The 24,198-nt window shown below is 43.6% G+C and overlaps 1 protein-coding gene across 1 annotated transcript in view; it reads right to left on the reverse strand.

Moving 5' to 3' along the window:
• The window catches only part of anks1b (ankyrin repeat and sterile alpha motif domain containing 1B), a 139,234-nt gene that overhangs the window by 73,827 nt on the left and 41,209 nt on the right, over nt 1-24,198 (reverse strand). Inside the window, 7 exon segments of the mRNA XM_029462474.1 lie at nt 2,904-3,088; nt 3,584-3,706; nt 5,917-6,018; nt 7,565-7,640; nt 12,906-13,049; nt 14,406-14,558; nt 23,764-23,920. Of these exon segments, the coding sequence (XP_029318334.1) occupies nt 2,904-3,088; nt 3,584-3,706; nt 5,917-6,018; nt 7,565-7,640; nt 12,906-13,049; nt 14,406-14,558; nt 23,764-23,920 (940 nt within the window).

A 24,198-nucleotide genomic window follows, 5' to 3' on the forward strand; every position in this document is an offset into this window, starting at 1 on the left:
GGGACAGAGCCGAGGGAGGTCTGATGACGAGAGAAGAAGAAACATCCTCTTTGGAACGGAGGTCTAAAAACAAAGCAGGAGGGCAAAGAGGGAGAGGATTAAGAGAGGAACTTGGAGGACTGGAGGAAAAAGCTTAAAAATAAGAAGAAAATGGTGAGAAATGAAAGTGAGAGACGATACAGAGGAAGGGAAGGACAGATGGGAACCACAGGCGCAGACTGGAGATGGAGGCAGGAGATGAGGCTGAAACCAAAAGGTCACCAATCGCTCCAGATTGCAAAGGGCCCTCTGCAACACTGGAATATTGATTGATGTAAACGAACAGCAGTGCTCACATACACACACTGCACATTATTACTGCATCACAGCAGAGAGAGATTTCCTTTCTCTGCAGTAAAAGGGGGCAGCCAGGGTTCAATAACAAGGACACCAAGTAATTATTCATTACTGAGGACTGCATAACTGATCAAAATTACATTATCCTGTGTGTGTGTGTGTGTGTGTGTGTGTGTGTGTGTGTTGTCTTGAGTTTTTGCATGTTTTATTCATGTATAACAGGCACATTGAGTCAAATACTAATGGCTCCGGCCACACGCAGACAGTAGCCTGAGGGCGGCACACACACACACACACACACACACACACACACACACACACACACACACACACACACACACTGTGAATGTCAGTTATAGAATACAAATTGGTACTTATAGAGAGAGAGGGGGGACACATGATGGATTGAGATAATTACAGCCTAAGTGAGCGGAGGTGTGTAGGTTCAACGTACATGCTCGTGTGTGTGTGTGTGTGTGTGAGCCTCGGCCGGCTGCACTGTACGTAAACATTCCTCGTCTTGCTTTCGTGTTGAGCCTTTTTCAGAATGGAGAAGATCATGAGCTGTTGCTCAGTGTCAAAAATATTCCTTTACTGAGGTTTGTGTCGCTGCAGGTGAGCGAGAAAGAGGGTTAGGGTTAGGAAACGGACGCATCGTAATGAGCAAGCGAGATACACAGACAATCGCATTGCTTTGGATGCTTCTCTGTATGTGTGTGTGAGGAGTGTAAAGGCTCAGGTGGGGGGGGTCAGTGTGATAGATGACCCGTGCGGCCAGTGGAATTGAAGAAGCTCAGAGCCTCTTTGTCATGCTGCGCTGGCAGTTAGAAAGAAACTGCAGCTGTGATTGGTCAGATAATACTGATGGAATAATATTTCAGTTTGAAAAGGCAACGAATGAGAAGAAGCAAGGTCAATAAAAACAATGTCTGCTGGCTGTGAGCGGCTGTCTGAGCACAAATAGTAATTACAGTTCTAAACTAATTCAGGCTAACAACAAACAGAAGCTGTTGGGTTTCAGCCACTACAACAAGCCAGCTCAGTAGCATCAGTCCATAATCTCAATGTGATACTGCCCTCTGTTGTCAAAAGACAAAGTGCAAGCATTTATTTCAGCAAAGAACATCCCCTTACACACACACAGTACCTACCACCTGGCTCTTTGTGGCGTCATTAACCACGCAAACATAGATGCAGAGGCGATAGACATATATAGGTAAATTATTTGAGTTTAACGGAGAACAGGCTTTCTTTAATGTGCTTCACACAGCAGGTGGTCTGCGTGTTTGTTCTGTCTACAAAGTATCAGAGAGTAGAAATGCAGCAGCTATACATTAAATATGATATCATACTATGTTGCACTTTTCACCATATCTGTCTCGATAATTCATTTTATGAAATGGTACCTGGTCATTTTATATACATTTATTATTTTCATAAAGTGGTGTTCAAAAAAAGTAGCACAGAATTATAATTGACAATGTGTGTAAGTTTTTTTTTTATCAAATAATTATTTTATATATATATATTATATTTAAAAAAATATATATATATAAAATATATTAAAAAAAGAATATATATATATAAAATAAAATAAAATATATATACCAATACAAATCTATATACTATAAATATATATATAAATCTGATAAAATATATAAATATATCTCCCCTCTCAAATATATCACTCTCTCAAATAATATACTATTATCTCCCCTATCTCTTCATAACATCCTTATTGCCTATCTATCCCCTATAAATCTCTAGATAAAAAAATGATCTAATAGAAATATGATTAAAATATTATCTCTCTATACTCTAATAATATATATTATAATATATATATATATATATATATATATATATATATATATATAGAGAGAGAGAGAGAGAGATGGAGGAGACAGAGAGAGAGAGACAGACAGACCAGACAGGCTGCAGCAATCCAAAACCAGAAGATGTTCCGTTTCCAATGAAATATCAGAGAGAAGCATTAAATCCTTACATTTGAGAGGCTGAAACCAGTAATGCCTGGATTAATTAACTGATCATCAAAATTTGTTGTTGATTCATTATTTGTGACTTGGTGAATTACTTCAGCACAACTTCTAACTGAAGTTTCAACGTTGAGCTGCTGTGGCTGAGCAGGTAGAGTGCATCGTCCATTGTCTGCAGAGTTGGAGGTTCTATCTGGCATGTCAAAGTGTCCTTGAGCAAGACAATGAACCCCGATCGCTCCGATAGTTAGGCCAGAGCCATGCATTGTAGCTTCCTGCCATCAGTGTGTGAATGTGTGTGAGTGTCAATGAGGGTAAAGCTCTTTGGATAAAAGAGCTAAATAAATGCAGTCCATTTACCAGATTTAATGAACACACTGAATATTTGCTCCAGTACAAACTACCTCTAAACAGCCACCAACATAATGTTTGTTGTTATTCCACATAGATGTGAAAAGTTGTCATTTCTAAATTGACGTGAAGACAGGTGCAGACCCAAAAACCTGGGCAAAATAAAGCACCATTTCTCCTTCAAATGCACCGATCCCCTGTCATAACGCTGCGCCGTACCTTGACTCGTGTCAGGGTGCCGTTGGGTCGATCTGGGCGCTCCTCGTCAGAGAGCCGCCCGCTGCCAAAGCTGTCCATGGAGTGGGAGGAGATGGTGTGGCAGAGCTCCTCGAAGGAGTAGTCTCTGTCCCGGCACTTTTTGATCTCGTGGAGCAGCTTGGACAGCTCACTTGTAACAGCATCGTCTGGGGAGAGGAGGAAGAGAGCAGGGGGGGGGGAAGTAAGAAATACAACCCAATGAATGAAGACAGTCCCCATCACTAAAGTGGTGAAGAAAAGCACCAAAACTGTACACAAGAAAGTAGAAGATTTGCATTTACACAATCCTGTTATTACCACCAGACAGATAATGGTTTCTAAAAGAGGAGAGTGGATCAGCAGGAACTCAGCTCGTTGCAATGTTACATTCACAACACAGAGGGCAGCGCTGGACAGGGGAAATGATGGCTGCTCAGAGCCGTAGTAACCGTCTTTCTCCACCAGAGGAGCTGCTCTCCATGGCTCCATTCATATTGTATTGTTTGCCCAGATTGCAAAAATAAATGATACTTCGAATCAAGTTTAAAGGGTAAATGTTTACAACACAAAACAAATGTATAAATGCACAAAAATCTACTTGTTTCTACCACCTTCAATCCCAGTGTTAAACCCAATCATTGTGTATGTGTGGGTTCACTCACTCTTGTGTCTGAGGGAGGGGGAGGCGGAGGGCGAGGGGACAGAGGTTCGAGGTGCAGGGATGGGACACTTGCGAACTGGCTCCTCCACGATACTCCTCCTCTCCATCTCGTCCATCATATACTCTACAGAGAGAAGGAGACAAGAGGGGAGAAGGTAAGAAGATGGAAGGAAGAGGAAGAGGAGTTTCCAGGAGAGCGTGATGCTTTGGGAGGGTGTGGAAGGATGCCGGAGGAAAAGCATTTTTACTGGATCAATATAATAGCGCGCCCATCAGCATGGTAAACAGCTTGTGCTGCATTCAATTCACACTTTCCCCCCCCGCACCGCAAACTCATTTCACAGCTTCTGCTAATAGAGCACTCTGCCGTTCATAAACGCAAAAGAGACGGGGAAAAAGAAAAAGAGGGTGAGGGAGGAGGAGACAAAGCACTTTCAGGGGGGGGGGAAATAAGTTGAAGACCGGATAATAAACTTGCTTGAGTGTCGAGTGCAGCATTAGAAGACGAAAACACACAAACACGATCGTAAGGATTCCTGGAAAGTGGGTGTGTGTGTGTATTTTAGCAAAATATGAATCTTGGCATTCAGCTCAATAATGATGATACACAACCATATTTGCATACAATTATACTGAGTATGGGGAAGTGTATTAGTGTCAGAAAGGAAAGATTAATATGCTTTGACGTATACGGCATGAGCTTAACTACTGCACTGCACTATATGTAATTATATACAGTCACCAGTACAAAGTGAACTGTTAATGAATTGGAACAGTAAGAGGAGTCATGCGCTGGGAATCTTCTCATAACAAGCTGTCTGTGGCAACCAGAAAGCCTCAGCTGGTACAATTGAGTAAATGAGAGCTCTTTTTCTCTTTGTGTGTGTGTGTGTGTGTGTGTGTGTGTGTGTGTGTGTGTGTGTTTGTCCATCTCCTCTCCAACAGGAAATGGCATGCAGCTGATCTTTTCACCAAGTCACAGCTGTGTCCTTTTTCTCTCTCTTTTTTACTCACTCACTCTCACTCTCTCACACACACACACACACACACACACACACACACACACACACACACACACACACACACACACACACACTCCTATTTTTGCTGAAGTCCAAATCTCTCCGTTTCCAACGCAGTTTACTGAGATTAGATTTTGATGGCTGCTACTCCTGACCAATATCTACTATCATGTGACAGTTGTTGACATTTAAAAAGCTATAAGTGGTCTATTTATGTCTAGAAAAGTCTTTTAGTTTCATATTTCCCAGTATTCACAGCCACATAAAGGCACAGTATTTTAGTGGCACTGCTCAGGATTTTACCAGCAGAAGTCAAAGAATGCTGGATACAGCTGCCTCCCGTTCGACCCCTGTGGACCCGTCGTCAGTCGGTACAAACCTGTGAAGTCCAGCTTCGTTGAAACTCTTCGTTGAACATGTTTCCAAAACATGTTGGCGAAATGTGTACAAAATGGTATGCATGTGGTGAAGCCATGAAAATAGATATGCATACATGGTGTGGCTTCAGCTGGACAAAGCAGATACAACATATACTGTATGTAACACCATCAGACAGTGTGGACTAACACTATATAAGCAGCTTTAACTTAAAGCAGAAACAATTGATTTTCTGGCCCACTTGAGGGCAACAGCTTTTAACGTGTAAGAAAACAGTTGTCTATTTACATATCCGGCAGACATGCAGCAACATTAAGCATTTGGAGCCACCTGATGAATTTAAATCCAATACTCGCTCTCCTGTGGAAATATCCGTCTCTTTTCCCTGTACTGGTTAAATGTCTGTTTTGTTTTCAACTGTGGCCAGTTTGTAACATTTTGATTTCCGTGTTCCCCTTTTCATATTTCACATTTGCCTCCGAGTTAAGACGCTGTTCCTTTAGGCTCTGACACATTCTCCCCCATCCCTCTGTTTCTGTCTGCCATTATCTCCCTCTCTTTAAATCACCTGCAACTGTGTGCTTTACATACACCCACAGATTACACAAGGACAGATAGCGAAGGCCTCGAAGCCACAGATTACAGTGTTCACGCGGAGCCTCGTAATCACCTCGGGACAACACTGTCTTTAGAAGTAGCAATCTGGAGGATCTATGGGTCCCCGGGGGACTGTGGTGGAAACTCACACTGACAATCACTGGTCACACACAAAACACATACTGCAGTAAACATGAGCGCAAAGACCGGCTTTTTAATGGCAGGCGTAAGACCAAGATGAGGAAGACTGAAAAAAGAAAGTGGAAACACCAACAATGATACTTGTTTACTTGTTTTGCTTAAAGTGCGTGCGTGCGTGCGTGCGTGCGTGCCTTACCTTGGATAAGAGCAGTGATCTGCTGGGATTTCGGTGCAGGATGTTCTCTCAGGATCTCCAGAGCTGTTCTCCCCTGACAGTCTCTCAGATTGGTGTCGATCTCTGAAACACAAAAACACAACATGAGCATTGATGCACGTGTAGGGCAAAGGTCATTCCACAACACCCATGACTTGGTCGAACAAGATACTGTCTCAAAGACACAAGAATACAGACTGAGACCTGCTGACACACCCGCTCAGTTACAAAACTCCAGTCAGCAAAAGATGAATGAGTTGTAGTCACCAGAGGACAGTGTGTGGGATTTTATTAATTCATGAAGAGCTTTTACAAACAGCAAAAGTGCTTTTCATCAAGTTTTAGACCGCCGTTTTTCCCTTGACAAAGGTGCACGCCATGGTAAATCACAGACAATGACACATACATGAATGGACACACAAAAACATGTCTAAATCCTAAATTTACCCAACTATCAGCCTTTTCAATCCCTCCCTGTGCTCCTGGGTCCAACTCCACTGGAACATGAATATGAACCTGATGTAATGCTCCCGTTCTCGCTCTTTCTTCCTCTTTGTACACACTTTACTGCTTCTCATTCAATAATGCGTTTTCTCCTCCTTGTGTTTTATGCATTTATTGTAAATTCAAAAACAGAATCAATTGATTGAATCATTAAGTTTGATGCTTAATGTTATTAGACGTAAGACGAGGAGATTAGAGTCACTCATGTCTGCACAGTAAATATGAAGCTGGTTAGCTTAGTTTAGCAAAGACTGGGAAACAGCTACCCTGACTTTGTCCAAAGGTAAACACATTAAACCTGCCCACCAGCACCCCCAAGACCCCCGAAGATTAAAGTTATATCTCGTTAGTTGTCATGCAACTGTCAGAGACTTCAGGAAGTTACTAGTCCAGATCATAACCCTAAAGGCTAGCTGTGTCAGTGGAGCCAACTCTCCAAATCCAAAACATGACAAAGACACATTTGGTGCACTGACTGTATAATTCAACAACCTCAGCTGTTTCCCTGCATAGTTAATGATAGACTGGTTACTACCCAACCTCCCACTGCCACACATACACACAATGTTTGAAGGGTTTAAGTTCAGTGACCAGCACGTTAATCAAATTGAGGCCAAAAGAACATGGCCACACACAGGAAGTTCTGTGGGAAACAGGAAGTGCTGAAGGAAGGAGGGTGGGAGGTGGCAGCCCTATCAAAGGACAACAATGCTCTGAAAATAAAGAGTGTAATGTTCCTGCAACTTTTACATTTCATTTGAATCTTTTGCTCCTTTTACATGTTACATGTGTAAATGATTAATATGACGGGAGCTGAACACCCTCTGCTAATTGATTTTTGTCACTACTAATCACCATGACCTTTGACCCTGATATCAAGTTGGGTGACACCATCAAAAGGAAGGCACTACATATCATATCCTGATACGACAAATCACCAAAACAATAATGAAAGTTCAGTATTGCAAGACACAATGCAGCAGGCAGATGTCTGGAGTTCACCTGCGGGCAAACTCAACCAATATGGAGGAGAGAAAAAAAACTGAAGCATTTAGCCCGAGGTTAGAATAAAAAGGGAAACACACTCACACAGTTTTTGTTTTCCAACATATATTTATAGACCCACCTGAGTCAAGCAGAAGGCGGACCACATCCATCTTCCCAAAGAGAGCTGCCTCATGGAGGGCACTGCCATTCTCGGTCTAAGAGAGAGAGAGAGAGTTAATACTCCATCACTTTTACATTGGAACTCAGAGACAGAAATAGAGATCAGAAGGATTAAAAAGAAAGATTTGATACAATGCCCGTTCAAACGAAAGAGATTCAGCCAGATTTGCAAAAAATAGAAATCCCATTCCCTCTTCTAGAAACAGCGTGAGGCCACACTGATTCCAAACCATCACACAAGCAGCAGGAGACCGCTTGTGTAACCTCACCATTCGGCCTCCAGTATTCTAATATGGGGATGTTACAGATATGATGCAACACATGGAAACTAGCGAGGGGAGGGGGCTGGTACAGTAAGTACCTCATCTTGGATCAGCAGTGATGAGAGAGACATTTAGTATGACTCGCCCACTTTTATCACCACTCAGGAGCCACAGTAAGAACACATAACAGATGTTTATAATCACCCTGCGTCGGAGGGACAAGAACAAAGATTTAAAGCCACCAGGTGTCGAGTTTTACAATTATCTTGTTTTTGTTTGTATAAATGAAATGAAACAGGTCGGTAGTGGTTAGTAATTCTACCTTTATTCTAACGGTATGAATCAGTTTTGGTGTATTGACGCATAGTGCCGATAATAACAGATTACAAGGTCAAAGGTCATGACGAGTTCAAAGTGACAAGTTATACTAAATGTTATTCTTGCTACCAGCATATTTACCACGTCTGCTTCTCATGCTTTGTGGGACATCATGTTTCTATACGTCTCAGCAACACACTGCCCTGTGCAGCTTGCTTGAAGCTAAAATACCCACCAGGGACACTAAACACTTGAACCGCACCACTCATGCATACACACAGGCATGATACAAATTATTCTCTCTCACTCTCACACACCAAATCTGTCGCATCCTTCACGGTTGGCTTCCTGACAACACAGATGAAAACCTGGGCCGAACCAAACTTCCAGCCTTAATGAAGACAAATGATCTGGACGGACAGCCAGGTCTGCTGATACGCGGCGGGGAAATTCAACTCGACGTGACGCTGCACTCGTCCTCTGCACAGAATACAAAAAACTTACTGTAGCCGCTCTGTTTCCTCGGCAACAAAAAAGTGTCATCGGACAATATGCGGCCACTTTCTGTCCTCGAAAGGTCAAAGGTCATTCATCCAGTTGTCTTAGGTTGTAGGTGTAAATCCCAACGGTACACATGAGTGGCCGCAGCTTCATTGACTGTATCAAACTGTGGAAGCCAATCTTTTACCCACATGCAGGAGAGAGGAGGTGGGAGCGCAGGAAATGATCCACCCCCCCCTTTCTCACTCACACACACACACACACACACAACTTGCCCTGCTAACCTCCCCCCCCTCTACGGTCATCTCCATACCACTTCCCGTCCTGTTTCCCATGCCGATCATGCGGTGATGTCATGAGGAAATGAGGTAGGCGATTCTCACTCACTCTCTAAGAGTTTCTGGGAATTGTTGGGAAACTAAACTTTTGCCCTGTGTTGAATGCTACCTGCCCGACCAGCAGCAGGTTCCTCCACAGGGATTTCCCCTCATCAATATGGAAAGATGCAGAGAAGGAATAGAGAGAGTCATAGCAAGACAGAGTGAGTATAAATTATTCATTCCCACTCAAACAGACCTATATGGCTTGATTCCAATTACTGACCTGTACTATCGTTCACACACACACACACACACACACACACACACGGACACAAAGTGCTTTCCACTCGTGACAATCTACAAGGTGGCCATCTGTGAGTTGCCCACAGCATCCACTTTGTACTGTCAACAGTATAGCTGTAACACTGCAGCCTTGAGACAATCTACTACAAAGAGGTAAAGAGTGTTCATACGAATGTGGTTTAGTGAACAAGTCTGCTAGATTTAGCTTCTCCATATATTCATCAGTAATAGAAGACGAGAAGGACAATATAGTCATCATTACAACGGCGTATCATAATATGTTGTGTTGTATAAGACACTAACGTACGACAGCATGTTATCAGGGCCATTGTAGATGAAAAACTAAAGATTACGGAGCCGGGGGAGTAAAAAACCCTTTTTATATTCTCTGAGTTAATATTTGTAAAAGAAAATTAATCAGAAATTCTCTAATCTAGTCACAAATAAAGAGAACCTGTGTCCATGAAGCCAGGTCAGATGGCATCAGTCATCTCACTTAAATTGACCATCAAATTTAAACTTAATTTAATGTAAAGTGTGTCCGTCTTACAGCGGTGAAGGAGAGCAGGGTACGATTGGGATCGTTTCTAAACATTACTTTTAGCCAAAAAGATATGAAGCTGAATGAGAGCGCCAAGGTTAAATAGAGAAGATTTGAGGAATCAAAGGCTTGCAATGCTCATCATCCCTGGGTAGAGAGACAAAACAAGAGAGAGAGACAGAGACAAACAGAGACACACAGAGAGAGAGAGAGAGAGAGAGAGAGAGAGAGAGAGAGATGCTGAGAGAGAGGACAGAGACAGAGACAGAGACACAAGCAGGAGATGAGAGAGAGGAGAGAGAGGAGAGAGATACGAGAGACAAACAGAGACAACACAGAGGAGAGACGAGAGAGAGGAGAGAGAGCGAAGAGGAGAGAGGAAAGACAGAGGACATAGACAGAGACACAGAGAAGGGGGTGAGAAGAGAGAGAAGAGAGAGAGAGAGAGTGAGAGAGACAAACAGAGACACAGAGAGCAGAGAGAGAGAGAGAGGAGGAGAGAGAAGACGAGCAGATGATAGAGAGAGAGAGAGGAGAGAGACAAAACAGAGACCCAGAGAGCAAGAGAGAGAGAGAGAGAGAGAGAGGGAGAGAGAGAGAGAGAGAGAGAAACATAGACACAGAGAGAGAGAGACCACAGAGAGCGAGAGAGAGAGAGAACAGAGAGAGAGAGAGAAGAGAGAGAGAGAGAGGAGAGAGAGAGAGAGACAGAGACAGAGAAGAGAGAGAGACCAATAATCAGAGATACAGAGAGAGAGAGACAGAGAGAGAGAACAAGATAGAGAGAAAGAGAGAGACAGAAGACAGAAGAGAGACAAGAGAGAGAGAGAGAGAGAGAGAGAATAGAGAGAGAGAGAACATAGAGATAGAGACAGAGAGAGAGAAGCAGAGAATAGAGAAGAGATAGATACAGAGAGAAGAAGAACAGAGAGAACAGAGACAGAGAACTTTAGAGAGAGAGAAGGATGAGGGAGAAAAGAGAGAGAGAGAGAGAGAGAGCGCCAGAGACTTGTATAGTGGAGAGGACGAAGCAAATCAAAGGCGTGTTGTGTTCATCTTCACTAGACACATGGAGCCTGAGGCCAAATCCCTGCAGAGAAACACAGCCCGCCTCTCTTCAGATCACGCACGCACGCATGCACGCACGCACACACACTGCACCAAGGACAGGAGGCAGAGAGGATGGGCGCGATGCCGCTGAGTCATGCATCTCCTTGCTGTAGGAGCACCAGAACGACTCCCGTATCAAACAGGTCAAGTTGTTCCCATCTTTCCAGAGATGAAGTGCACACACACACGTCCATCCCCATCTAATTCTCCAAACTGCAGTTGCAATACGTTTGTGACACACTTGAACATATTCTGGAGGGAGGGGGGGCACAATGTGACAACGTTCTGTTTTCTTGCCTTCGCAAACCCTCCTCAGCAGAAAGCCATTTTACATGCATCACATAATGTTTATAAACTGTGCTCACAGAGCCGGGGAGAGGAATAACACAGCTTCTGTTCTGCCATATGTTCTTCTAGCAACTGAACATGGAGTCAGACTCTGACAGCAGTAGAAGTGAACTACAGTAACTATACATTCAGGTTGTTAAAAACGTTCATGGTAAGAAAGGAGTTTTATCTTTAAAGGATTCTTTGTAGGATTTGTTTATTCTCATGTGTGTTTGCAAACTCTGGCATCGATTGCTCCCTGCTGCTGTGGCTCCTCACTTTCTGAGCTTTCATGTTTCTTGATTCAGACTCAGCAGCTTCCTGAAGCTTTGAGTCTGAAGTAGCGCAGAAACCCTTGAAGCTGGTTTTTTCGTCAATCCTTCATGATCGACTAAGAGCACTGACTGAGGTTTAAATGAATAACAAACTCAAACCAGACTACACAACTCTTTCCACAATGTGCTAAGATCCAAGACACACGTCTTAACCTCCTAATGTTCTGCCGCAGATGGAACGGACAGTTTTAAAACATCACTCGCGGTTGGAGCGCCTCACAAATGTCTTGTAACGTGAATGATCAGAAGGGACTCCATTTAAATAGTCTTAAGAGGCTGATAAATACAGCAGAGGGCTCTTTTTTATTCAACACTTAACATTTAAGACAAGTGAGCAAAGTCAAATAGTTTAGTTTGTCAGAGGAAATAGTCTCGAGAGAAAGATTGTGTTGAAGAAAGCAGCAAAGCGTAGCAGGAGTCTGACAAGGCTTCACAAAAACAAATGGCCCTGAAAGAGAACACACACCAGTTAGGGGACGAGGGGACGAGCAGTTCAAAGGGCACGATGGAAAGCGTGCCGTAATGAAGCCCCACAGACTGGAAGTGACTCTGCATTTCCATAGTGTGTGTAAAGAGACAGTAGTGAACTCTGAGGACCTTTCAGGAACACCCTGTCCTCTTCCTCCTCCTCTTCTTCTTCTTCCTGCTCTCTCAATCTTTTCTCCCAATCAATTATTCATCCCTCTCCAACACCACACCATAGGAGGCATGCACCGCATACACACACACACACACACACACACACACACACACACACACTTATGCCTGTGGTGGATTATATTCACAAAAAAACAAAACCATACTCTCCATCATTAAAACTGCAGCTTTTAAAATATTCACATACAGCAGAGATGAGAGGAGGAAGGAGACTCAGAGCAACCTTCTCCACTCGCAGCAGCAGCATCAGATAATACGAATAAAGTTCCACATCTGTACAGTAAACGTGTACATATTTCTTAATGTGACTATTTCACCTGAGAACTACTTCCTTCTTAAGTACACCTTCCAGCCGTCCACTTTGCTCAGCCACAGCCAACAACAGGCTCTGTGGATTAGTTTAGGTAACCATGTCGTTCCTGCTTTTCAAATCCAATTTTGTCAAAAGGAACATGGTTTCCCCAAAGCCAAAAACAGACAATGAAAAAGCAATATTCTTTCCATTTCATTATCTTTTTTTTTGTCTGTAAGGCTGCTATAATCTGTGCCAGAAATCAGTTTAATCCTTGGATGCTGATATAGGACACTAACAGCTAAAAGCGTTTCATTTTTTTTTTTTTCTTACCACACAGTTGACATCCATGCCGGCCTCGAGCAGGGTCTGCACGGTGCTGTGGTGTCCGTTGCGTGCAGCCATGTGAAGCGGAGTGTGTCGGCGAGTGTGGCAGGTCATGAGATTGGGGTGAGCGCTGACCAACATGCACACCACCTGCGCACAAAAAGACACGTCAGGGTCACCAAACGGCAACATTTGAAGAAACCTGAGTCACTTTTCTTGTAACTTCTTTCTTCGCTGAGGTGTTCAGGCTTAGATCAGTGGGTTTTTTCCAATCGGTAATGAATGGAAATATACTGTAGGTGAGTTGATTTCTATTTTTGTAGAGCGCGTTCTTGAATTAAAAGACCTGTCAATCAATTTGAGCGTCGCAGGAGGCTGTGAGTTCTGGTAGTGGCTCTTTTCTTTGACGGTCTTCCCTCCTGTAATGTGAGTCTCTCTGTGTACACACTAAACTTTTGCCCTGTGTTGGTTACATCTCGGCAGCAGTAGCGTCCACCACAGGGATTTCCCTTCATTATAATGCGAGAGCGAGAGAGCGAGCGAGCGAGAGAGAAACACCGCTGCCTTTATAAATTATTCATTCACACTCAGACAAACCTGTAATGCTCCACTGCAATTACTCGCTACCTTAGCAAGAGAGAAAGTGCGATTGCATTTAAACATCAGCCAATGCTTGTGGCGTGCGCCTTTCACTGTGAACGTGCGCGTGTGTCTGTGAGAGTGAAGTCGCAGTTTCTAAATGTGCACCTGTCTAGCACAGTAACTATTTGAGGAAGTTTTCTTTTCATTATATATCCACCATATTTAAAATAACTCCCAGTTTAGAGCAGCTCATTCCCGTGCACTGTGGTCCTCGTCACTGCCAACACCCACTGCTGTCCTGGGGAAGGTACAGATTGAGTCACCAGATGCTTCCTTTTCCCTGCCAGCGAAGATACATAGCGCATGTAGAGGTTGACATATGCCTCCTAAGAGTATAGTAAACACTGCCTGTTTGTGTTGATGGAGTGACAAGAACTGCTAACTAGTTTTATCCCCATTGTGCCACCTCAACTTTTATGATTTATTTTAGGAATTGCAATACATTTTTCATAGCAAATTAAATGTTATTAGGGGTACGCTGTCCTTGAAGCAACCGAGAGCGGACGCTCGTATGACACTCTCATTAATTTAAAAGGCTTGAATCATTCTGGAGGGAACTCTACATCCTCTATATGGAGATTTGAGCTTCTCCCCTCTGGACATATTGAAAGGTCAAGTCCAACAGGGGGAGATATTACTTTATCTCTCTTCCTATCTAATTGTTGCCAGCTGAGGATGAGTTTCCCAGGTAAAAACTAAATAGTTAACTTAAGTGATGCCTGGATGTACTCCAGTGTTAACGGTATGTCGCCACTTTATGCATGTTGTATTTTATGTGAACCTACTGTATGTGCTTTTGGTTTAAACATGTGTTTTAAATGTCTTCTGCAATTTCTAACTGGTATACAGATCGTTCTCACTGACCTGCAGCCGTCCATACAGCGCTGCCAGGTCCAGGGGTGTCTCCTGTTGGCTGTTTCTCATGGTGGGGTCCGTCAGCTCCTGAAGCAGCACTGACACCACCTCCGAGTGTCCGTACTGGGCCGCACAGTGAAGCGCTGTTTCCCTCTCGTGGTTCTGTGGAAGGATGAAAGGAAAGGATTGACAGAGGGGAAAGGTGAAGAGAAAGACAGATGAGAGGAACGGTGGGAGTGGATGTGAGAATTATAGGAATAATGAAGAGTGGGCAGGGGGCAAGAAAGGGGACAAACATGCCAGAAGGAGGAGGGAGGGAAGCAGTGAGGCGGCAGAGAAAGTGAAAGGAAAAGCGTAAGCGATGGAAGCAATGACAGAATTACAGAGGTAAGTGGTAGAGGATGGGAAACGGTGATGGAAGAAGGTTTAAGGATACAAAAAGAGGAATGTGAGTTGGTGGTGATTAATGGCATGGAAAATAAGAAGGTGGTGAGTTAGAAGTAGGGCACATGTGGGTGAGAGGATGGAGATGCACGGGAAGGGGAGAAGGAGGAGGAGGGGGGGAAAGCACTTAGTTTTATTTATCGTAACACAAACACAAGGTGAAATTCAAGACGGAAAGCTACACTCTGTGCAGACGTTTCTGCCACACGTGTGAAGCACATGTCACTCGGTCAGTATATCATTCTGCATGCACAATTCAAAAAGCGTGTTACAGGTTTGTGAGAGCTGTCGGGGGAAATCTATAGTTTCCAGCCCGTGAAATAGAAGAGATGGCCGTTTCATCCAACCAGGTTGAGCCTAATTTACAATCTTATTAATCAAAGTCACAGAGACCTGGATAATGATATAAGAAGCAGGCACTTTGGCACAAAATGTTTTCGGAGACAAGTGTGTGTGTTTCTAAAGGTTATTTTGATCTTGAGAGGAGCCATGGCCATTTTCTGCTTCTCCGGGACAAGAACATTGTTGGTGGTCCCTGGGGTCCTGCAGCTCTGGGTGAAAACAGTAATGAGTGGAACACACTGGGTGGAGGGACACCCATGAGAGGCATGATTGATAGCCATACCAGGGGGGGGGAGAAGAAAGAGAAAAGGATAGAGAGAGCATGAGTGTGCTCGACAGGGATCTGTTTATGTTTCTATATACAGTTGAAAATAGATGTATTGTAGATGTACATGCACGTGATGGAAGCGTGCACATATGCATTTAGGCCTCTGTGGATATTCTCAAAAGGGAGAATGGAAAGGGCATGCATGTTTAGCCGTCAATGGTCAATGGGACCGCTCCGAACAAGAAATGAGTTCAAGTGAACAATAATCAGAATGAATGATGGGAAATGAAATGGCAAGTTAGGTCTGATTATTAAGTTAAACTAGTTTGCCTTTTCGTGTGCTCAACAGTTGAAGATATTCTGTTTCATGCTTCAAAATCTTGACAACCTCGCTTTCCATTTCTTTAACAAATCCCCTCACACTTCCTGCCTCTTAGACTTCCACGATAAGACTCCACGACGCCACGACCACGCTCCGCTGCTCGGATCTCATCTCTTGCCTTTTTCTTACTCTCTTTGTCCCCAGAGCCTTTCCATCTCGCTCCTCTCCCTCCGTTCATGTTCCCCTCTGAGAGAGATTTAGAGATACTGTATGTGTGACTAACAGAGAAGCTCCTATATGAAGACACACACACACACACAGACACCACAAATATGCTTGGGAGCTTTCCCTCCTCCTCAGCCAATCAGATCAATCTTTTTTTTTGTTTTTTCCTGGATCGCACACCCCTCCATTGGTGGCACAGTGGAAGCTTCCAGAGCGGCTCTGATTGCAGGTCCACGGTACAATAATCACACACGCCTGCACGCTGTAATTCACATTCATCACAGTTTACTGTTGTAATTGTTGCATTATGTTTAACTAACTCCACTCGCTCTGTTCCAGAGTGGATATTCTACTATTTTCCACTGGAGTGACTCCACTCATTTAAGTTTCATCTCGTCTAATCTGCTGTACATACCGTCGATATCACGGTGTAATATACTCCTGCCAAGTCCCTGACCCCCACATATACGGCGCAGGAATAGTAACGCAGCTTCTGGAGAATATGTCATCTATTTAATAAGGTTAAATGCAATAGCACCTTTGAAACAAAGTATAAGCGTGTTACAGGTATATGTGTAAGCACTGATACACAACAAGTATCCTGATGTAAGGGGACAACGTGGAAGTGATGGACAGCAGGACCACAGTGGTGGCAAGACACCTCAGAGTGTCTTATCACACGTGTAGCCTATAACCTTCACATTGACTGAAGAAAGAAAATGGGGCACTGGTAACATAACACGAAGCAGGGTGAATTATGGTTGCTAGGGTTACCAGCAGAAAATATGCGTAGCCCACCGATTCATGACAGCGGTTAAACCTTTGATCCTAAAGCTGCTTTCACATGATCAGCGGTAAAAACAGCTTTATGCTGGCGCTGCCGTTGCTTTCCTATGGAGAGAGCGGTGCCGTCTGACCAGGTGGAAGGGTTACCCTTGGCGTGGCGCACCGCTCGAAATTGCCACCGAGCGCTCAAAGCTTAAATTGTACTTTGACCGTGATTGCTGCTGACCTTTCAAAGCGCAACCAATGAGATAAGAGCTGTATGAAGTGGCACAAGCCAGCAGGGGAGGTCACCGCCTCCATTTCCCATCATGTGATGGCAGCTTAATTGTTAAAAGGATTTGAACCTAGCCAGCCAATCACAAGTGAGTATTGTATTATTGTGTGTCTCTACTTTCTTTTTGTGGGTCTCTAAATTCCTGGAGTTATGCAACTCTCGTGTCTGAGTCCAGCGGTCTGAAGGTAGAAGAATCTAAAGTATCAGAGGGTGGGGATGCCATGTCAGAAAATGTATATTGTATATTACTATTATACACTACTTTGCTGCTTGGTAGAGTTACATAGTCTACTTAAAGCACAACCTCTCTCCAACTATGCGCTCCTGCATGCCTGGAGTGAAACCACAGATTAATAATTTATGGTCGCATGAGGAAGTAATTATCCAGTATTTCACAAGAATGCAAAGATAAAGATAAAACAAGTCTGCTTTTCTATCCCGTTAATCATCAAGCAAACACTGATATTCGTCCCAAACACTATCATCTGCTAATGAAGACCATGTGACACAATCAAAAGCTCCAGAACAGCTAACGAGAGGACCTTATGGTGCAATGGTTTTGGTTATTACACATATTTATGCCTTTCGACATCATGATGATGACCAATTTTCAGATTTCATACAAAAACAAGTGTGCGGAGGTAATGAAGCAAACCACGCACGCACACACTGATCTCAACACGGATATGATCATCACTAGGACGTAGATTGCAGCCATTGTTGGCGCTGCCGCTGACCCGGTCTGTCTCTTCAGCCTTAAACGGACAATAAAGCTTTGTCGGTCCAATCCGCTGTGCCTCACGCGCAGCTTCAGATACGGAAAACGCAATTCCCAGACAGAAGAAGAGTGACAAAGAGATGAACAGAGACACAGAGTCTCACAGAGCGAGATAGGAGAGGACGAGGAGGAGAGAGAGAGAGCGGGAGATGTAGAGAAAATCCCTCCATGTTGTCAGAGCGAGCGATATATTTCCATTACATTCGCTCTGACAGCTTTCCGATATCATCCAGCACTCGGTGTATTGTTGCTGATTGGGCCCTGAGCAACGGCCATCTCCTAATGACATCAACAGGCATGGCAGCACATTATCGACATGCCTATACAAATGGAAGTCATTGCTTTTCTTTCAGCAGCATATATGCCCGCTGACACAGTTAATGGTCATACATTTAAAAATAATGTGGAATGAAAAGTATCGGCTTGTCTTTTGCGTTGTTTTTATTAATGGCCAAGGAGCATTTTTTATGATCCATCGTTACTATCCATGCAGCATGCCCTGCTTTATCCAAAGACACACACACACACACACACACACATCTACTTGCACACATTACCAGTATTTCCCCTACCATTGTCTTGGAGGGGCGCTGCGCACCTAACGCGCACACACACACACACACACACACCTACAGAGTGGAGGAAAGATACAGAGTGGAGGAAAGAGAGGAACTAAATAGAATCCGCGCCACACACCCCCCCAAAGCAGTAAACCTAGGGGAAACACTGCTTACAGTACATTTACCTGCACACACAGACAGACACACACACACACACACACACACACACACACACACTCCCTTATCTAAGTTAATTTGCATGGGACCAAACAAACAGCTACATCCATGCAAATAAGAGCGCCTTATCAGACAGGGCCGGGGCTGAAATTAAACCAATGCGAATGAAGCACTGAGGTATGTGTTTGAACATAATGCTGATGGACTGAGATTCAGGATGAGCTTCGTCTACGTTTCAGCGTCTCATAATCCCAGCAGCTGCCTGGGGACTGCTGGGTAAATAAGTACTGAATAAATAGACCGAAAAACACGAGATACACGAGGTGAAACTGTGCCTCTCCTTCTCACTCCTGTGAACCAAGAGGAGTGAATGCAAAAGAGAGCTGAGAAGGTGAAGAAGGAGATGACGGAGCAGGAAGGAATGACTGGGAGGGGAGAGAGAAGATCTATCGCTCAAACTCCCAATAAGTTGGAGCACAGGTTAGCGGAAGGCAATCAAATTATGATTCCTGAATACAGAAAATTAAAATACATGCGTGTGGACATAATTCATTGATCATTTCATAATGCCAATATGCCGTTTCGTTTGATTTCAAATTGTATTTTCCTGTTTCCTGGATCTGTAGATCTGTAAAAATAATCATTTCAAACATAAAACGTGATGTTTGAAGTGCCGCTCTTTCACCAACGTGGACTAACTCCACAAAATCACGTCTGATTTGATCTTTATGAAACGTGTGGATGAAAAGACGCAAATAATTTAATAAAGGGGGATTCAAAGAAATACATTTCTATGTAATTGGGTTCCTTTTATCCCTACATAAGACTGATGGTTAAAGCAGGACGGTCTGAATGACCTGGGTCCTAGCTTGAATATGATATCATATAGTTCTTGATTCATGCTGCTGCAGTGGCCTTTAGCGAGACACACGATCCCTGACAGCTCCAGGGTTGCTCCTCTGTAGTTGAAATTTGAACTCTAATCTCCCTGAAGGGTTAGCAACTTAAAGGGGAGCACATCATTTACATTTTCTGTCAAAATACCAAAGAGGAAAATACTGCAAACATCTTTCCGTGTCTTCATAGAACAACTCGATTAACACGCTCACACATAATCTGCTCTCAGCGTGCGAGAAATCGCTCGGGGCTGTAGTTTGTTTTGACTCATGGCGAGATGAATCAGTTTTCTTTTTACTGAACTTTAATTAAGAAGCCAACTGCCGACGGAGCGTGTGGGGAAACACATGACCTAACACTTTTTAAAAACACATTACTCATAAGAAAACTTCCTACGGCTCAGTGCGACTGTGTTTTGACAGCAGCGGGCGATGTTTGAGCAAGGACTTTCCCAGGGCGCTTTCTCGTAGTAGCATGTTTTCTCACAGGGGCCGTGTTCACATGATGACCGGGAAAACATATGGCTTTAATTTCATGTGTGGTAACAACATGTGTGCAGTCTGTACGATGAACACACACGGCGTGACAAACGCACATAAACACACAGCAGGTGAGCAACCTCACAACCTTTTACTTCTTAAGTTCACACAGCCTCTGGGCTGCCAGACGGCAATGCTGCACCTGGAGAAAAGCCTGCAGGAAGTATTTCATGTATGTCCAACACATGCGCACGCCACATTTGAAGGACAGATGGCGCAACGTCCTTCTAATCGCTTTTATTTTTTCCCGTGCTGCTGAGCTCCTTTCTCCCCCATTTGGGAGCACAAAGGGGGAGTTAGAAAACAGAATAACAGACATGAGGGGAGAGAAAGGAATAGTATTACCTCTGTCTTTCGGTTTATGGAAAACATTCTTGGTCCCCCTGCAGCACTAGTCACTCACACACACACATAGGAACATAATAACCCTTGAATTGACTAGTCCAGAAGAAGCCCAGCTTCGCACACACACCTAAACTGTCCCTCACACTGCCACAGTCAGGCACAAGCAAAATAATCTATATAATTCAGCTTTGCTCTGGGCTGGTGCCTTTGGGGCAAAAACGTGTCATCATAAGTCAGTCATCATACTCTGCCCGGACACCCGTTATCCAAACTGCTGCTGGTTGAAATCATGGGCTCCAGAAGTGTTTGCGCAAGGAACCCGGCCTGTTTCGAACATTATGGTACAACACAGCACGAACTGAGAAATCTAAGTGTACAAAAAGGTGTTTGGAAATGTCATTACTCTCTTGCCTTTGCCCAGGGTACTAATAACACCTTTTAACAAGGTTGCTCCTGTTGCCCCAGGGCAGCTTACCTACCCTACTCACTTATCTAAAGTCCACACAGACCGTCAGTTTACTGGATAAAGACTCAGCCACTCCCATCTCTCTCATCATTTTCAGTTCAACACAGGTTACAGTCGCTGTGGGACGCTAGGATCCTTTAAAAGGGATGCAATGATCTGTGACCGGCTGCCTACAAAAACGGGTCAATGGCCAAGTTTCTTCATTGTTATTTGAGTTATTATTAAGTCCTGCTGTATATGTTCCCCTCTGCAAAAAGTGGACTACTGAAGCAAGCAGGCACATCTTATGGTGACTATTTTTGCATTATTATTATTATTATTTAAACCCGGTATTTGTGCAGAGTGTCAGAGAAAGATTAAGCTACACTAATATTATTAGAATTATGCTATTTGTAGCGTGGGATTTCAAAAGTCCAAAATTATTTAATAAAAGATAGATAAAAGATAATTTACAAATTTCACATATTTTTTAATCTTAAAGTACAAATGTGTGGTTTAAATATTTGCTGCCGTTTATTCTTTCAAAAAACAAGATTTTCTCTTCCTTTATATAAACTTTATATATTTTATAGAACCACGATAACAAAAGATAAAGTGTGGTGGCATCAGAGCATCTTTCAAAAACCTCAATAGAAGCTTTGAATGTAAAAAGAATTGACATTCAGTACAGACAGTTATTAAAAAAACAATCAAATAAATGTTTTTGAACTGTTATCCTTAGATACAGAAGTAAAGTGAGGCATCAGCTCATGAGTCAATCTGAGTGGGAGAAAGAGAGATCACAACAAACAACGCCTCAGTACTCAAAACATGCATTTTGCCCTGCAAGCAGAGTGTAAGCCTCAAGTAAACAAGCAATCTTTCACTATCTATCCCTGTCTGTCTCACACACACACACACACACACACACACACTATGTTATGCTCATCTTCCCCAGTCAGACTGCCTCCACCTCACTCACTCTCACACACACACACACAATAAACAAAAACAGCTGTGAATGGGGAACTACTGGGACCAATTAGGCAGTAAACAGTGGGCTGGAACTGGTTTACCGCCAACTAATAACATCCACTAACCTTGAATAATCCTCCTTTGGCTGCAGTGTAGACCTGGCCCACCTACACACTTCCCCCTACTTCTCTTTCTGTCAATTTCTCTCGTCTTGCCTTTATGCTCTCAAAACCCTTACACACTCATTTCAGCTCCCTCCTGCGTCCTTTTCCAGAGTCTTGTGTCGCTATGTGTCACTCCATGTACAAAGGTGAGCTCAAATGTTGTGTTTCCGTTGCTCATGAAAGAAAAGAGCCGATATTAAGACAAACAGTGTGACGCTCAACCTCTGACACGAGTAATGGTGTACGTGGGCAGAGTAATATCGGTGAGAATGGGGTAATGTGCAGCCAATGGCTTGCTGCTGTAAGTCTCCATGATGGGTGCGAGCGTGTGTGGGGACTCAGTATATCAACCTGACTAATGTATGCAAGCCCTGCTCTCTACAGCAGACAAGACAGACAGGGGGGGGGGGGAAATATGGAGCTTAGGCATCGTAAACACACTAACACGCTATAAATCTTACACTCAGATGTATGCCTGCAAGACGAGAAACTGTATCCTCCCGCCGACAACGCATAACTGCAAATACGTATCATACCGCATTATATAATGCACAGGTAGTCTAACTTTAAATTTGTACTAAGCCAATGTTTTTGCAAAAGTGAGTGCTTAAGGCATAAATAAACACAATATGCATAGATGCCTATGTCATTGTCTTCGTATATGTAGCATACAGACACATCTGCATAGCTAGCAAGTCTCGCCGCCTACACATACTGAGAAAACACAGATACAGCAAGAGACTGACTTCATGAACAAAGAGCACATGAACATGAACACACGTCGACTGTGCACTCAAGTCAGAATCTATGTACAGTATCTTCTCAATCAGCATCTTCCAGCGCGTGTGTGTGCACGCTGCCTGCACAGCCGCCTGCTCAGCGCAAAAAAAAAACATTGACGGGGTAAAAGAAGAAAGTAAACGACCTTCTTCATTTCAGGGGAAAGGGACACCATTTATCACGGCAAACAATTAGGCTCTAACAACTCTCAGTGGGAAATGATTCGGCTAATGGTGACAGAGGAAAATGTGCTTATTATGCAGAGTAAATAATGCTCCAATGACCTGGGGGGGGGGCATTACTATGTACACCGCCACCAGGAGTAGGAATATTTAAAAAAAGACATCTACAAACTTCCTGTATCAGCAAGCTGTGACATCATCAACATGCTGCATGCTGCAAGCAGAGATAGCCAGACAAAACAAGTGAGGGAGGAGGAGAAGGTCATTTCTGATGATGAGGAATGACAGCAGTGGCAGGTTGAATGCTCCCGGAGCTGAAGCGCTCACCCGGCTGTCAGAGAGCGATCAGTGGGAACCGTAAAGGATCGGCTCTTTTGGACAGGAGCCATAACGAGACGACGTGTAGCACAGCTGGTTTAAACGCCCCGAGATACACAATGGAAGAACTCAACTTTCATTGAGCTGATAAGACGCTTCTTGTTCTGGAACATTTACAGCAGACAGGGAAAGTTTCTTTCTGCCGCAATTGACCATTTAACATTTAAGTGGGGGCTACAACATGCACAACTAATTATAGCAACGCACAACTAATAAAAGTCTTTTTCTGAGTTACAGAAATCCAGACATGAAGATTTAATGATGCTATTCACAGAGATATCGCAGGTCAGAGGCATTTAGAGCTGATGCAGAATACAGTTGAACCTAAACAGACCTAAATAGTCTGTAAGTAGATACAAGAAAATACTTTTCTAACCAATTTAACAACATCATGTGCGGTATATGGCCTTGTGTTGGACTGAAGAAAGACATCATGCTGTTTCCCACGATGAAAGTCTTTCCTGGTGATGGGATTACGGCGTTTACCTGTTGGTTGACCCGGCAGTGCGAGGGTTGGTGGTGGATGAGGATGCGGACGATGTCCACGTCTCCCCGCCAGGCGGCCAAGTGCAGCGGGAAGCAACCCTTGCTGTCAGCCACGTTGGTGGACGCCTCAAACTGGAGCAGCTTTAGTACCACTTCCCTGAGAGAGACAGATACGGGTCAATATATCAACAGATGGAAAGGTGGAGGGATGGAGAGGGAGAGGAGGAAGAGCTGGGCTGAAATATTGACACATTATCCTTGAGAACACCAAATCACACATATTAAATCTTACTGCACAATAAATAACACCATCTTTACTTCTTATTTCAATCAAACCCTTGTAACACTCAAGAAGAAAAAGAGTGCAGAAGCTATTTAGAAAGAATAATCTACTCCACTTCACAACTGCATGCACAACTTTCCAAAATGACGCCT

This window comes from Cottoperca gobio, chromosome 23 (genome assembly GCF_900634415.1).
Source record: "Cottoperca gobio chromosome 23, fCotGob3.1, whole genome shotgun sequence".
Taxonomy (NCBI): domain Eukaryota; kingdom Metazoa; phylum Chordata; class Actinopteri; order Perciformes; family Bovichtidae; genus Cottoperca; species Cottoperca gobio.